Genomic DNA, 17,718 nt, shown 5'->3' with positions numbered 1-17,718 from the left:
TTGCGTTCCCATGGCATGGGGTCTTCCGTTGCTACACTCTAAAAACAAACGGTGCTATATAGCACCAAAAGTGGTTCTTTGCTCGTAATCATAGAAGAACCGTTTTTAGTGCCATATAGCACCGTTGAAGCACCTGTGTTGCACCTGTGTAGAACCAAATAGGGGCCATATAGCACCACATATGGTTCTACATAGCACTATATGGTTCTACACAGGTGCTTCACTGGTGCTATATGGCACTAAAAACGGTTCTTCTATGATTACGAGCAAAGAACCACTTTTGGTGCTATATAGCACCGTTTGTTTTTAGAGTGTACGCAGCCATGAGCCGTGATGGCGAGCATAACGGAATGCGTGATCGGATTTTAATTCCTCATCCGAACCTCGAGTCAATCATATCATTGTCACCATGAAATCAGTTAATCTGGTCGGGACTTTATAGTGTTTGTCCACTACAGAAGATTTGATACTTCTGGGTGGATATCAGCTGTTACTCAGAGAAGAGCTGCAGCGGGATTAGTTCACATCAAGTCACAGCTTCTAAAGTAAACACTGCATAGGAAGGCAGAGCCGTACATGTAATGCAACACATATTACACATAGAGCAGTAATATTATTTTTTCTGTCCAGCTAGCTTATGTAACATTGACTATCCATTCAAAGGTTTTAGGATCACTTTTACTTTTTATTCATATTTTTCCACATATTACTATAATAGCAAATTCATTAAACTGCAGTGGAATAACAGAGATACTGAAGTCAATACTATGATTAAAAAATCAAAACAGAAACACTTACTGGTGGTAAAAATAGTATAATAGATCATAAATGTATTCTGAAATGTTATTTGTTGATTTAGTGCATGGTTTTAATAGGCCTAAGTTATTTAAGATACAGTTAAGAACAGATTACTTTTATAAAATAATGTATATTAAAAACCACTACTTATACCCATGGCCGTAGCCAGGGTTTGAAAATTACCGAAGTCCAAGGTGGGGTGTTAAGAGTTAACAAATGCTATCCCAGGTGAAAAAAGTGCACTTAAATAAAATACACTTTTTAAGTACACTTAGTAAATGTACTATTTTCGTGCACTAATTTTGTGGCTTATATATCACATGTGTTTATGGTACTTCTTAAAATTAAGTTAAGAACATCTAAGTGTTATTTTGAGACATCATTTATTTCAATAAAAGTTGAGTCTAGTTGGTACTGGTATTCTTACTTTTTCAGGTAAACTGAAGTACTGCTCAAGTAGAACTTTACTTTTAATAAGTATATTTGTAGCATAACTTTACATAACTTACAATGTATACTTGCTAGTATTTAAGGGGTTTAAGTACATTGAAGCATACTTTATTTAACACTCTGTTTTGGGGGATGGACTGGGACTGCTGGATTATTTATTACTTTTTCAGCAATGTTTATTTTTGTAATCATTTTAATAAGCAATATTATATATAACAAAAACGTTACAAGAACTTGTTTAGTGCTCTTATTGTTTTCAGCATGACTTTGTTAAAGGTTAACTTCTAAATTAAATGAAATAACAGAATTCTTAATGCTTACGTTTTGTTGAGATTAGCTTTACCATTTTACGCGACGTGTTTTAACATATTTGGCATATTTTATTTAAACCCAATTCTTCTACATCTTTGTACCAAAGTTATTTTCTGTTTTTCGATAGTGTTGTTGATACTGTTGATACTCTTACAGACACAATTATGATGATTTCTGCTTTTATCTTACCGAATGTAGTATCAGCAATAATCTGCTCGTGCTGAATGATGCGTCTTATTTGATAACGTTCAGTTTCCATGTTGCCAGATATTAGTAAGAAAAGCAAGCAAAAATAATTGGCCTTAAAAAAATAAGTTCGTCCAAACCTAACACCTAACAATCACTTTATAGATAATGTCAAAGTGTCACATTAATTGCTAAAACACTACGTCTAAAGAGGATTTTTAACAATAGGATCTGGCAACACTGCAAATTCTGTACCCGCGCTGTCGCAGCTTAAGCCAGTCTTCGTCATTTTACACTAAACTATATACACACTGTCTAAACTTAATTATATATGCGGATTCGTTTTGAAAAAACTAATTAGTCATTCAGAGAACTTCAAATTTTATTTTTTTATATGACAAAATTACCGAGGTCCAGACCTCTGTGACCTCATAGCTGGCTACGGCCATGCTTATACCTTTTTGAAGTATTATTATATGTTAAATAATAGAAATTAAACAGTACATTTACAGAAATATTGTACTTTTTTATGTTAAAATAGCTCTTTGGCCCTCCGATGAAATGTCTCAGAAATGGCCCCAAGCCAGTTTAAGTTTGAGACCCCTGCCCCAGAGTAAAAAACTTGCTGGTTGATTTTCTTTAAAGGGATAAACAATGTAAAGAGCTTGTGACATTGGATCAGTTAAACAGTATGACAGGTCACCTTCAGTTTCAGCAGAACTACCCATTAACCTGCTAATAACACAGAAATGACACACTTTACTCTTTGCTCAGATATATTAGAAACAAACGACTCAAATGAGGCCAGTTGCACGGTTTTACCTTGCAGTGACCGACCATAATCGCATATTTTTTATAACTCGCATATGCACACACCCACAAAACCAAATCAAATTCCGACTAGCAGTCTGGAGGCTATTTGTCAGCCCTTTAATAGTAGTTTGACTCTTCTTGTTAACTGCTGGTTACCTACATTAGATCCATGTCATATACCTATGAAAACAAAAACCAAGCATTTTCAAATCTTTTAATAAACCTCTCTCTCAGCAAGGCAGCTCAGGGAAAGCGAGGTCAATAATCACGCTGGGTCAACTAATATATAAAGTTACAGAATGCTTATGGTGTAATTCTGTAAACAAATATGATGAGCCAAGCCATTCTGTGTCCAATAATGAACATTTAAACAGCTGACAAGAAAGACCTGCAGGTCACCAAACCCCACATACACATACAGAGAGATCAAATACAAACCAAGAGATTTCTACTTCATTTAGGTCATAGGCTATTGTGTTCAACCACAGCTTCAAGAACTTCAAGATTGTGTGGTCTGCTCTCTGAAGGCAATTAAAGCAGGAGATACGATGGGACCCTAAACGCTCCATTGTCTCTGGCTACATGCCATTCTTTACTATCAAGCTAGACGCATCGACTGTTTCAAAGCAATGAATCACAATTTGAGTCTGATCATGGCCATATTCACTTAAGAAGTCACTTAAGAGTTCTGAACACAAAGCAGTTGAATCTATATCCCAGCCTTTCTTTTGTCACGGGGCTCTCTGTGTACAATAAATTAAGTTCATACAATACACTCTTGTCCCAAAGGGATCTCATGGTCTTCGGGTGCTCTATAAAAATCATTCGGCACAAAGCTCTATGTATTGATTTTGACATGTTGAAAACACTTTACGCAATGAGGGGGCGTGTACACCAAGGTGTTTACGCCGGCGGCCGGTGTTGTTTCCAATAGAAGTGCTAGCGTTATTTTCCACATAAAGTTCCCGTGCTTTGTGTTTTATCCCCGATCAACGGTGAACGCCCAGAGCTGAAAAAAATTCAACTTTGGGTAAAACGTTTAGCTCAAAGTCACTTCTCACTCGGCCGTCCAATCACAGTTGAGGGGGGGCAGGACAAATATCACAACAACCAACCGGTGCATCGTTCAATGACTTATAAACAAAGCAGAAGTATCAGCAACCAAAGCGCTTGCAAAAAACGCTGGCAAAGTGCCCACAGTCAGCATCCACCTGCATTTAAATGCTTCGGTGTAAACACTCCCTGAAACTAATTCTTACGTTTTTTTGGCACCACAAACCACACATTTATTATTGCCTATATGAGTATGAGTATGTTTATAAAAGTGGGAATTTTAATCTTGACACAACAACACTTGTGGCGCAATGATCAAACAAACCGAGTGTAGCACTTCCGAAACGCATCCACCTAAAGGCATGGAAATACTTCACTTTATACGCATACGTGAGAGCCAGCGTACAGCACAAAGTGAAGCAAATTTTGTCATCAGAATAGTGTGCGCATACTATACACGCACCGCTGGAATTTTGTAATACTTTGTACATACAAGGGGCTGTTTACACTTGGTATTAAGATGTGTTTTCATTGGTCGGATCACAAGTGGACGAGAGAGACACATTACGTTTACACCTGGTATTTAAATCCGTCTCTTTTGTCCTCTTTCGACCGCTTATGTCCTGAATACTGTGAGGAGGTGGTCTGTGAGACGGTGGGCGAGTCTCTCCGCTGTCATTCAATCCCAAACGGGAGTAATTATGAGTTTATATGGACGCAAACTAATATTATGTCGGAGTCCGCTGCTTGTGTTTAAGTAAACATGCTGCACAGTGTTTTGTACATGTATATGTTAGAGCTTTCTCTGAATTTTCAGCGCAATTGATGAAATAGGATCGCGCAACTTTCACACGCTTTCAAAACGAAACTATGGAGATCAGCCGCTTTAGTTTTATCAATGAAAGGCTAAAAATAGCGCTGTTCACCGAATGTTCACGTCAGAAGTCAAAAAAAAGACGTAAAACTTGTGTTTAATACCTCAGATTAGATAAATGGGCAGAGAGAAGGCGGTCGCATGTGGCTGTTCGAACACATTTCAACCACATGTGCGTTCCCCAACTCCAAAGCGATCCGATCGAAAGTGGTTTCGACTACCTCTGGATGTGGTTGAAAGTGGTCGAAAGTGGACGAGCGTTTTGAACACCGTTTACACCTGGCATTAACGTCGTCCACTTGTGATCCAATCGACGAAAATGCATGTTAATGCAGTGTAAACAGCCTCAAAGTCGTGCATGCACGTACAGGAGTATGAAGCCAGTAGGCCAGAAGAGGTATTGCAATTTCTGCATGTGTCAAAGGCACGTGTACGAGTCAAATTAAGTATGCTTTGCAAGGCTGTGTGATCGACTGTGTGGATATATGCGCTTATGTGTAAAAAAACGTGGGCCTTGAACATGTTTCTGTTGTAGTGGTGGCAAGGGAGTTTTACCCATCACGATCTCACAGCAATTCATAATTAAGTTTTACCAGGTGGCTAATTTAAATGATCTCATTTGTACCCTATTAGTATGATCTGCTTTCTCCTTGGGCATTGGGTTTAGGGGTGGGCCTTCATTACGTTTTTATTTCTAAGAATTTCCATATCGCACAAATCATACTTTGTAAATTGTATACATTTCCAATACATCAGGCTGTCTCCACAAACTGTCTAAAAAACTTCAGAACTAGAGCATCAGTGCCAAAAACATCAAAATACATACATTAAAGATACAATTTGTATTTATGTGCCGAAAGATGGCGCCAGATCAAACAAAAACAATGATGTTGTTTACTGACGCTCTGAAGCAGCATGGAATTGTGGGATTTGTAGTCTTTAACTTTAGCCATGAATCAAACGAGAACGAGAAATCACGTTGATGGATAAGGTAATCAAGTCTTATAAATGTTGCGTTTGATGACATCGTTTATTTCATTATGTAAGTTTATATGTGATGTTCAAAACGAAATTGTTAGTCATATTGATATTACAGTATTAGTCCAAATTCGATGGTAAACACAGCTCAGAATTAAGTTTTCAACTTACAATCTACAATGATTTTTCACATAATGTATTGACAGTACAAATCTTATTGTGAAGTGTCTTAAAATGACCATTTATATTGCTGTACAATACCTTTGATGTGCATATCGTCCGCGGGAAGACGCGCTGATTACAGTCTACACACTAATGTTGTGATCAATATAATAGCATACGTTTTTTGAAGGGTTACGAATCAAAACAACTCACCCATCGCGTAAAACACAAGCAGGATCAGAATCTCGGTCTAGTTAAATGTTGTCGTGAAGCTCTCTCTATCCAGATAATGCAACACCAAATTGATCCTCCCTCGTTTTGTTCCAAACTTTTCTTGGGTCGTTTGGTTGGCCCGTACGCTTACAGGAGCTGACACAACCAGCGGCAGACGGTACAGAGATATCCATAAGTCCATAAGCAAGCGCATAGTTCCGCATTTGTCCACAACACTGGCTGCGTCCGAAACCTCAAGACTGTGAGGACTGTGAGGACTTGTGGCCTCGCTGCCTCATGAGGACATGACTTCGGACTCGGAGGCCTGAAGGCCGCTCAGAGAAAGGCTCTCTGACGCACTTCAAAGGCAGCGTGTTTGAAATATGAACAGAGAGCGCCTTTGTGATAACTAATCACATATTTGAAAACTACAATACTAATTTCTCGCTAGAAATGAAATTAAAATGCTTAAAAAGTGAAAATATACGTTTATTTTCACTAAATTTGTGCTCCAGCCGCTTCCTTGGCCGTCATTTTATTTTTCGAGCTCGACCAGTGTTCTCATGTGGTTTACGTCAGTAAAGGCGGTGACAAAGGGTCACATGGATATTAACGTCATTGACAGGAGACTGCACTGCCCCGTGTCAATGTTTTGAATGGAAATTTTCTCACGATTTACAAGTAGTAGAAAACATTACAGATATTGATAGTAATCAGCTGGACAAAATATATAACACTGGCCTAGTGTTTTTTGGAGATTTTACTGCAAATATCTTACAAATTGCACCTTTAACATTATAGATGTTGAACATTGAACATTAAACATCACTACTGGACTAGTCAGTAGCTAGATGCCAAGCTATCATCAATCAACCACTGTGACCCATCCTACCGCAAAACTACCCTGGAGTTAAATTTTTCTGAAGAAAAATACAAAAGAAACCAAAGCTTCGCTGTGTGTCTATGCTGACCATCCCTGCCAAAAGCAAGACACTGTAATTATTTTGGAAAATTGAAACATTACGCTGCTCCGTGCCTAATATGCCTCAGAGCTTAAAATGTGCACGTGGTTTGAGATTTGAGTCATCCAAAAGAAACACAGAAAACAAAATATTTGAGCAAACACAGACTCAAAAAATGCACTGAGACTGAATCGACTTAAACACACAAATCTATAAGAGATCTGTGAGATGATGAATCGCTCGGCTTCAATGTTTATTCATAAAGCTGTTTGTATTGGACAGTGCAGTCTTTTAGGGTGTAGGGCTTGCAAGACTAACTACATCATTTGTTGTACATGGAGGATTAATACGTTTCCTATGAGCGTTATAAATAATGATCTTCACCGAGAGAGAGCACTACTGAAGGAATCAATATAACAACTGCCGATATCAATAGTCAAAACAAAAACACACAGACAATTAAAAACAAATTATATACAACCATCAATTAAACTTCTTTGAATGAGTTGTTTTACTGAATGGATAAATAATAAACTGATCAATAAATCATCAAGAAATAAATATTCAGTCTGAGTATACTAATAGAGGCATCAGATGGAGGCTGTTTTATATCTTCACATTGAGCTATAAATCGATTTCTGGCCTATAAAGATGAGAAGGTCTGGCTGAACCCAAGTTAAGCTTCAGGCTAACATAAATTGGCACGTACCAATTACATGTGACAAAAAGGAAAAATAGCACTTTAAGTATGCTTTTAACATAAGAGAGAAAACTTCAAAGAGCAAATGCTGTAAGGTGCAAAACCACAAAAATGCCTGTGTTGATATACAATAACAGTCTTGCTATGTTATACATCTCATAAGAACAACATCATGTACTGTGATAATACTATGGTACTCGGTGCATTTCATGTGCTTGATTATAATATTCATGGGAAAACATTGTAATCTATCCAACATGATGCTATTATAGTAAATGTACCAAAACTGTTTGTGTTGATGCTAAAATGGTTCAGTTAGAAACAATAGAAATCTGCCATAAAAATATTTAAAGGGGAATATTATGAAAATCTGACATTTTCCAGTGCTATAATTGGGTCTCCAGTGCTTCTATAAACCTAGAAAATGTGAAAAAGATCAACCCAATAACTTAGTTTTGGTGAACCATTCTCTATAAACATGTGAAAACATAGGTCATTGAAATTTGTGATGTCAGAAGGGGATCTTATTATAATAATACCTCCCCTTAATCTGCACTATCCAACCAGAGCACTGCCATTTAGTGCAGAGAGAGCGAGAGAAACTAATTGACAGCACAATTGAGTTTTTATTTTCAACAAACCACTATTATGGCGATCAGTGTTTGCATTTCATCAGCTCATTTGCATTTAGCACACCCAACGTTTGCACATACAAAGTGGCAATTTTAACATGCTATAATCAATTATCTATATGGTATTTTGATATAAAACTTGACATATTTACTCTGGGGACACTGAAGGTTTATTTTACATCTTAAAAAAAGTCCACTATGAAATAAAAGTTGTGAGCAAAATCAGGAAATACAATGATCATGATAAAAAATATCTACTAAATCCATATGTACCGAGCACAATGTTTTAACATCAGACCTGACATCTAGGGTGAAACCCACAGTGTGGTCTTTAGGTTTCGTGGGTAAAACTGAAGCGACTGCTCTCCGCTTCTTTCATTTTGCAAGCGTGTGAAAGTTGTGTGAGCTTATTTCATCAACTGCTCTGAAATATCAGAAAAAGCTCCTTCAGATATACACTCACCTAAAGGATTATTAGGAACACCATACTAATACTGTGTGTGACCCCCTTTTGCCTTCAGAACTGCCTTAATTCTACGTGGCATTTATTCATCAAGGTGCTGAAAGCATTCTTTAGAAATGTTGGCACATATTGATAGGATAGCATCTTGCAATTGATGGAGATTTGTGGGATGCACATCCAGGGCACGAAGCTCCCGTTCACCACATCCCAAAGATGCTCTATTGGGTTGAGATCTGGTGACTGTGGGGGCCATTTTAGAACAGTGATCTCATTGTCATGTTCAAGAAACAAATGTAAAATTATTTGAGTTTTGTGACATGGTGCATTATCCTGCTGGAAGTAGCCATCAGAGGATGAGTAAATGGTGGATGGACATGCTCAGAAATAATGCTCAGGTAGGCCGTGGCATTTAAATGATGCGCAACTGGCACTAAGGGGCCTAAAGTGTGCCAAGAAAACATCCCCCACACCATTACACCACCACCATCAGGCTGCACAGTGGTAACAAGGCATGATGGATCCATGTACTCATTTTGTTTACACAAAATTCTGCCTCTACCATCTGAATGTCTCAACAGAAATCGAGACTCATCAGAACAGGCAACATTTTTCCAGTCTTCAACTGTCTAATTTTGGTTAGCTTGTGTAAATTGTAGCCTCTTTTTCCTATTTGTAGTGGAGTTGAGTGGTACCTGGTGGGGTCTTCTGCTGTTGTAGTCCATCCGTCTCAAGGTTGTGCGTGTTGTGGCTTCACAAATGCTTTGCTGCATACCTCGGTTGTAACGAGTAGTTATTTCAGTCAAAGTTGCTCTTCTATCAGCTTGAATCAGTCGGCTTCTTCTCTGATCTCTAGCATCAACAAGGTATTTTCGCCCACATGACTGCCGCATACTGGATTTTTTTCCCTTTTCACACCATTCTTTGTAAACCCTAGAAATGGTTGTGCATGAAAATCCCAGTAACTGAGCAGAGTGTGAAATACTCAGATTGCCCCGTTCTGGCACCAACAACCATGCCCCGCTCAAAATTGCTTAAATCACCTTTCTGTCCCATTCTGACATTCAGTTTGGAGTTCAGGAGATTGTCTTGATCAGGACCACACCCCTAAATGCATTGAAGCAACTGCCATGTGATTGGTTGATTAGATAATTGCATTCATGAGAAATTGAACAGGTGTTCCTAATAATCCTTTAGGTGAGTGTATGTATGTACATACAAAACACTGTTCAGCATGTTTACTAATAACCAAGCAGTGATACTTTGACATTATATTAGTGCACGTCAACTTAAATATTTTTTCTGATTGTGTTCAAACGAAAGCAGAGGGACCCGCCCACAGACCCGCGAAAGTGAAGCGGTCGAAAGTGGACAAAAAACACCAGGGGTGAAAAAACGTGTGTCTCTCTTGTCTACTTGTGATCCGATCAATCTAAAACGCATCTTAACACCAGGTGTTAACAAGATCTGTGATGTGCAATTTATTTAGATTAAATCATTTCAGCTTTGAATGTGAATTCATTGCATTTATGGAGACTTTCAATACCAAGTTGAAATGCTTTATCTAAAATTAATTCTCAAAAACGAGTCTTACAATAAGTCAAACAGTTCTCATTACCACCTGTAGGGGGCGCTGATCAGTCTTACCTGGCCTGTGGTACGTCGATGCTGGATGAGACCACCTTTCGCTTCTGCTCCAGTAGAGAAACCGAGCGAGTGGTTTCCTTCTCTTGCTCAACCGCTCGACCCGTCCTCTTGTGCTCCAGCACCCGTGACTCATCTGCGCTCTCTGGGCTGAAGCAGGGCGTCTCTCCCCTCTGTACTCCTCCATTCTGACCCGCCGTGTGTCCGTCCCGCTGGCCACCGTTACAGGTGCTCTGCTGAGGAAAATATATATACTGTAAACAATCTCTTCTTTATGAAGCTCCCATGAATAAAGCCTTGTTTACCTCGCAGGGGACTTTAATGACAGAAACTCTTACTGTAAAGCTAATTAGCTTGCAATCATTAAGCCTTACAGTGCATTTAATCTGTTAGCACTTTGGTCAATATAAACACCAGAGCAATGCTTTGAATCAAGAAATCCTATTCGTTGATCAGCAGGCCTATTTGTATCGCTGACAATTAAAGAAAAATAAACCACCCTCGCCCTGTCATTTCAGCACGCAAAAAACCATCATCCGTGACCAAAGATGAGCAGGTTGCAAAGACGAGCAGCTTTTTCTCATCTACATGGCAGCTGTAGTCTTTTCATTACACTGTGACTAAAGCTGCACCACGCTAAACATGGCACACTACAGAGAGGGCAAACAGAGGCCAAGATGACACACGTCACAACGCAGAGAGACTGATCTAACAATGAGCCACACAAAATCCAGATCATTATCTTAACGTAACACCATAAACGCTTATCACCCAGGGCATTGAACATCTGTGATGACACTGACTATAATGAAGTTAAAATAGATGGAGTACTTTAGGCACAACTGTCTTGTTCATGTTCAAAAAGTAAACGCTTGCAGTGCGATTTAAAGACGTGTGTGGGGTTGTTTCAATGAAAGTGTGTGCAGTTTATTACTAATATGCAGAAATATATAATAAATAAACCAGGTTAGTTGGCTGTTCTCTGAACATTTTTCTGTGGCACATTTTTAAAACGGTCTCACCCCAACCAGCACAACACAGCAACATTGGCACAATCAACAGTGTGAGATTTGGCAAAGGCGACGGCAGGGTGGAAACCTTGTTGAAAACAATCTCAATCATTTTAACCATTCAATTTGTGATGCTTGTGGTTTTACTTCAAAGAAATAGTTCACATTAAATTCTATCATTAACTCTCCTTTAAAACCCACAGGCTGTTATTTCAATGCAACATAAAAGCAGAAAAGAACCAATATAGCTCTCGCTAAACAGCAATAGTTCACAGAGAAAAAAACTTTTAAAAAAAGTAACATAACTCCATATAAAATGTGTGCTATATTTTAAGTCTCATATCAGTAATACACAAAATAAAAGATTTACAGCTATTTTTAGGCAAGGGTGAGGATTATTATCAGTAATTTTAAAACGGGCAGTTCTTGCTCTTCATTCTGATTGGTTGAAACGCATTCTAACTTAATACCCCGGTAAACCCACGGTTCAGACCGCATTACATAAGTATCATTGCGCCACTGTTGCTGCGTCCTCATTTATGAAAATAAACACCACAGTCTTTAATCATATTTTTAATTTTTCTACAATTGCACAATTAATGGCGATATCCAGTAAATGTCAATAAATATTGTTGAGCCTTCAATAAACAGAAAACGTTCCCTGAGGAGATTCTACCTCAAATCCATATTTTTTAGGCTACGTTTACATGGAAACAATCTGAAAAGAAAACGCTGACGTTTTTATTCCGCATTTAAACGAGCATTTTGAGGGGAAAATCTGCGTGCATATGGTGACGCAAAGTGTGTGATATTCGATGTAGTATGCACTCCAGGCGGCTAGGTGGCAATGTGAAGCACTGACACACAACAACACCAAGTCCATGTGCCTGTGTACAACTAGTGATGTTACATTCGAAGCGAGGCTTCGGAGCTTGTGTCGAGCAAAAGTGGGCGTGCCAGATGAAGCTTTGATTCGAAGCTTGTGTTGTTAACGTTGAAATCACGTGACCAATGACAAACGAAGCTTCACTTTCTGCTTAGTCACGTGCGCGCTTCGCTTTGCGTGTCAGAAGGTTCGAACCCTAGAAGTTTTTTATGAGTTATTTGCCTTATTCACATTTTGGTCCCACATAATACTGTATATATAGTATTGTATTTACTTATTCTTGTGTGCGCGTCTGTTATTATGCCTGTGAACATTATTCTGTACAATACAGTATTTAATCATATGAATATTAACTCCTGGAATTTATTGCCACACTTTAATCAGTAAATACATTTATTATATTGACCATTCACAGACATGTTGTCTAAGCTTTATTTGTACACATAATCTTAATATTCATCTGAATTTCATCAGCTTGTTGAAGCTTTTTCCAGAAGCAACTGCTATATGTTTTATTAACCAAAAGATGGCGCTGTTTGTTTTCGACACCCTCGTTGAGGCTTCGAATCATGGTTCGAAACAGTAAGAGAAGTATCGGTGCTTCATTCGAAGCTTCATTTCCCCGTCACTATGTACAACCTTCTTCCTTGTTCTCCCAGGTCCCGTCCTTCTGGTTTGCCTCAGACGAATTGGCGCATCAAACTTTGACTGAGGTAATTAATGCGCCTTCTCTGATCAGCAATACTAGCTGTGAATATTTCGTACAACTGCTGGAAAGACTTTTGTATATTTTTCAGAGCTTGCTATGGCAACTTGAAGGTCTGACGTATAGAAATAATCTGATATTTCCCTGAACTGGCACATGCCTGTAACGTAAACGCGTATGCAACGAAAGCCACCGTGAGCAAACTTTTGCGTTTTTACTCTTTAGACGAGAACGCGACGGTAGATCGTTTTAAGATTTCCACTCTGGAGGGTGGTTTCACTCTTTTTTGCGTTTTTAAGCCCCCAAAACACCATCGCTGTGTAAACGAAAGGCACATCCAATCAAATATTTTTACGTTTTCACCCTCAAGCGTTCTCATGTAAACAGGCCCTTAAACACTGACGCATTCACTCACCAATAAAACACTGTGTAAGTTTTGATCAGGCTCTGAATCTGATCTCTTACAAAAGTTCTTCACAAAAATGGAATTATCTCCGCTTTTAGCTGAAAATTTTAGAGGTGATAAGAGAACAAATGAAGGTAGGAGAAAACATTTTTTTTTTTTTGGATGCGGTGGGTCTGTTCTTTCATTTGATATATTTTATGTTTATGTAAAGAAGATCATTTTTCTGGAAGGCATTAAACTAAAACTGGTTGGCAAATTATTTTTTTTTTTAAATGCTGAATGGGAAAGAGTTAAGCATTCTTCCAAGCATATTTGATTATCACTTCAGCAGTTGCACGATATAAATGTTAATGTATATTTTAGATGAATGTTGATTTATAAAAATAAACACCACAGTCTTTAATCATGCTGTGTCTGTGTTGGTTGAGAACTGCCCTCTGTTTCAGCCACACTTGATTCTGAGGAACTAGTGTTATTTGTGTTTTATTGTATGAAATCCTGCTATGCATATGAAGTAACCGTTTTATAAAAGCAATAAGCCCCGCAAAGCAGTGGTGTTACAGTGCATTTGATACTCCGCTTCACGTCGTGCCTAACAATGCCCCTTAGCTGTTATAAAATGCACTGGTAAGTAACCCACTGCTTCTTGGGGTTTATTGCTTTATTAATTCAATGGCCCGTAGTCAATTATTCATTACATAATTTGCAGTCTGCGCACAAAACGTATATGGACTTACTTTTTATCAGATTTGTTTTTCTGTCCAGTTTTAGCTTTTGTATTTAAAGTTGTTTAACTTTTTATTTATTTTTTATTTTACATCTGTGTTCCACATATCAAATGATGACCTTTTAAAGGTCATGACATTGAGGGCAAGTAAATATAGTCAAATATTTAAGTGATTTATTCACATTACAATAATAACATATCATGTAAGATAACTGTCAGGTTCTGCTGTATTGTTTGAAAGATGAAGTCAGATTTGTAGTAGTATCAAGTTATGCCATACTTTCAAGTGACAAATCAAAAAATTCAGTTTACAAGTTTAAATTTAATAGTTTCTTTTTCTGTCTCTTATGATAAAAACACATTTTGTTTTTAAACGGCCATGGCGTTCTTGCCACATCTGATCAAATATGAGTCATTATTCATGTGTCAATCAAATTATTTAATTGAGATATTGTTTAGCCAATAGTTAGGGATTTAAATTGACTGAACTAATAACAGAATGCATTCAATTTGGAGCAGGTTGCACACAGATTTAATAATCTACACTTTATTTACACTTGAATACCAAACATGGGCACTACATACTGTATGCACTCAAGATTTGGGGTATGGCAATATGCACACCCCTGGTAAAAAAACAACAACATCAAACACATCTGCTGCTTGTCTGTGTAATACACTACATTAGGCATGGTTAAATCTTTAGGCATTTGTTTCTAATGTTCTAAGTTTAAATCGGCATCCCAGCCTTGTGTATAAAGAGTCAAGTCTGTCAAAAGATTGATAATTCAATTTAATATAAAGCAGTGGAAACAACAGGGGGACAAAAAATCTATTCTGCCTTTGTCTGGAAAAGTCATACTGTAAAGCCACCGAACGTGCAGCCCCTCCCCATGAAACAAGTCAACAAGTGGCATTCCCCCAAGCCGAATGGCAATGGTTTGAGATTCCAGGCAGCTTGCCAAAGCCTCAGATTCTATGAGCGTGACCCTCTGTAGAGCTGCATGCACTGGGATCATTTACCCCCACCTTAGTTTCACATCCTATATCAACGTTTCCTTGTTCGCACAGCCGCTAACATGTACTTTAACTCATCATATGAAACCAGAGAAGATATCGAGGTCCCCAGTACATAGCAGGTGCTGGAACAGGATTAGCAATATTGCACTTTACTATTTCTGAATAGAAATGAAGCAGATGCATGTGCACTATGAAGTCATGAAAGAAACAACAGTCTTTCTAAAAAAAAGCAATCAAATAAAATCAAATAAAAAATAATATTGTATCTTAGTTCTTAACTTGGTTACATTTCATTATGTGTTAAATGTTAGTAGTGTTTTATTTTTATTTTTATTTTTTTTTTTTTGACCCTCTTTGTTTGATGTGGCACCTCAGGGCAGGCTGTATAACTTCATAACGACTGCAATTAGGTCAATATATAAAAAAAACCTTTTGTGATTTGCAATTATGTGCAACTCTCTCACCCTAGTGCGCAACTGTTACACACAGAGCTCGATTTCATGAATACATGTAAGTTTTGCCAAAGCATAAAGCACAACATCATGCATTGTATAGCCTCTTGTATCCAAAGCGTCTTGTGCATTCAAGTTATAAATTGTATTCTGTACGTGTTATTATTCGGAATCGAACCCACAACCTTTGCATTGATAACACATCGGTTTTCAACGCAGCTACAGAAAGCAGAACTGCAAAAGTGACCATACTCATTTTCAAAAACATGATCGGTGTAATGACAATGAATGCTTGTGTAATAGGTACCAAAAAAGAGCCGGTGCGCGCGCGCACTCCGATGCCTCTGCTGGCGCGTAAATGCTGCAGAGCGTGTTTGTTTGCCACGGTTATCCACCCACTAAAGTCAGATAAACACAGGCCCTCTACTATATCAGTATCATTACTGCAAAATCCACCCTCACACACCCGAGTACTGTTTGAAACCCATCAAACAAACAATTACTCCATGCACTGTAAACAACAACAACAACAAAAACAACAACAAACCCAGCTGACCACACAACACACCTTCAAACTGGACTTTAACGGCGCTTTCGCAGTCATCTGCGCGATCTCTTCCTCCGTGTACTCTTTTAAGCTCCCGTCCTGCATCAGCACCGTGTACACGTTGCGCCGGTGACCGGCCGCAGCATCTCTGTTGTCCTGTTTGACAGCCTGAATGACTCCCGTGAGCGGTGCCGCGTCTCCCGGTGAACCCGGCGCGTATACGCGGGTTCCGATGACCGAACGCTTCACCACCCGCCGAGTATGCATAGTTCATGTATCAATGAAAGTATAATCACGCTGAACAACAATGTCGCTTTAAAAACAGCAAAACGCGAACGGACAGACCTTGCGCTCTGCGAATATTATCACGGGCCGAACGTGCGACATTTTCACAGATCTGGAGCGCATCCACATATTTCACCACTTGATCCGCGTTCATGTACAACGTGAACTCGCACGTTCAGGACCGGCGACCGGTGCACTTTTACAGCATGCAAATAAGAGATTTACGTTTGATAACCTCTGCATCCGACCGACTGACCACCGGCAACCGATCTTTCTTCTATCGACCTGTTTGTTTTCCTTGCCGTCGTTCCCTTAAAGCTGGCGGGCTGTAGAAAACGCGGAGCGGAGCGCGAGTTTCGGATCTACAAACATGATGCGTCTTGCACAATACAGACTACGATATTTATGCGATGAACCCCTAAAGATTTATGCGGATGGATGTCAGAACATTGTCTAGCTCGTGCACTGTTCTGAGTGTTCCTCCAATGTGCAACTTTATGCCCCGACCTCCGCAGACCGGGTGTCGAGCGAGAAAGACTCCGTTCCGTGTGATCCCTCCGGGTTTTCCAGAGACAGTGACTGTACCGGCGGAATGTCGCCTGTAAACATGTGCGCTCGCGCGCCCCGTGTGAACTCTGATTGGCCAACGACGCACACGCCTCCACGCGCTCGCTTCTCGGATTAATACAATGACGCAAGGCTGAAAAGAGAGCGCTGTCACCACTGTGAGGTAGTTATTTACCTATGCTGGTCATTGTTCATAATATTAACGATACTGGTGATGAATTCTCGCAGAAGGGGAGTGAATGCGAGACAACGTGACCCGGCGAGAGTGAATGACGCGGCACGTGAGGGATTCCCGAGGGTCCTGATGCTGGACGAGCTATATTGCAGAGTTACTATTTGGGTTAAATCACTCACACTAACCAGTATCCACTTAAAAAACAGACTGGTCTCACTCTAAGTACAAACCATTATTTGTAATGTTGAGGAAGTTAAGACATTTTTATTTTATTAGCCAATTTGTGTTACACATTTCCTGTACAAAATTTATAGTAACGTTAATCAAGCAAACATTTTTCAGGAGTTTAACAAAGCAAGCACATTAGTTAGTTAATTATTAATTAATAACTAATCCGAATATTTTAGGGTTTTGTGTTCCCTTATCTGCAGTGGTAACATTTTCATAGATTTTAAATAATATTTACATGACGCACTGTAAATAGCGAAAGTTTGATCTACTTGGTGTTACCAATTTACCAATTTTAAGTTAAATGAAAACTCTACTTTCATTGAAAAAAAATAAATTTTACTCACCCCTGTCATCCAAGATGTTTGTGTCTTTCTTTCACTCGAAAATATATATATATATATTTTTATTATTATTATTATTTTTTTTTTTTTTGAGAAAAACATTCCAGGATTTTTCTCCATATAGTGTT

General features: G+C 38.7%; 1 protein-coding gene across 5 annotated transcripts in view; it reads right to left on the bottom strand.

The window, feature by feature from the left end:
• znf704 (zinc finger protein 704) overlaps positions 1-16,851 on the bottom strand; it is an 80,932-nt gene extending 64,081 nt beyond the window's left edge. Inside the window, exons 1-2 of one of the 5 annotated variants that reach the window (XM_055219658.2) lie at positions 16,013-16,851; positions 10,241-10,473 (exon numbers count right to left, since the gene is read on the bottom strand). In XM_055219658.2, the coding sequence (XP_055075633.1) occupies positions 10,241-10,473; positions 16,013-16,258 (479 nt within the window). In that variant the 5' untranslated portion in view covers positions 16,259-16,851. The remainder of the gene's footprint in view (positions 1-10,240; positions 10,474-16,012) is intronic. The other 4 variants (XM_055219657.2, XM_055219656.2, XM_055219654.2 and 1 more) reach the window with 4 other exon arrangements.
• Between the last annotated feature and the right edge of the window lie 867 nt (positions 16,852-17,718).

This window comes from Misgurnus anguillicaudatus, chromosome 20, assembly GCF_027580225.2.
Source record: "Misgurnus anguillicaudatus chromosome 20, ASM2758022v2, whole genome shotgun sequence".
In the NCBI taxonomy this organism is placed as follows: Eukaryota; Metazoa; Chordata; class Actinopteri; order Cypriniformes; family Cobitidae; genus Misgurnus; species Misgurnus anguillicaudatus.
Note: the sequence above shows the minus strand (reverse complement) of the source record. Positions and strands in the feature narration are given on the sequence as shown.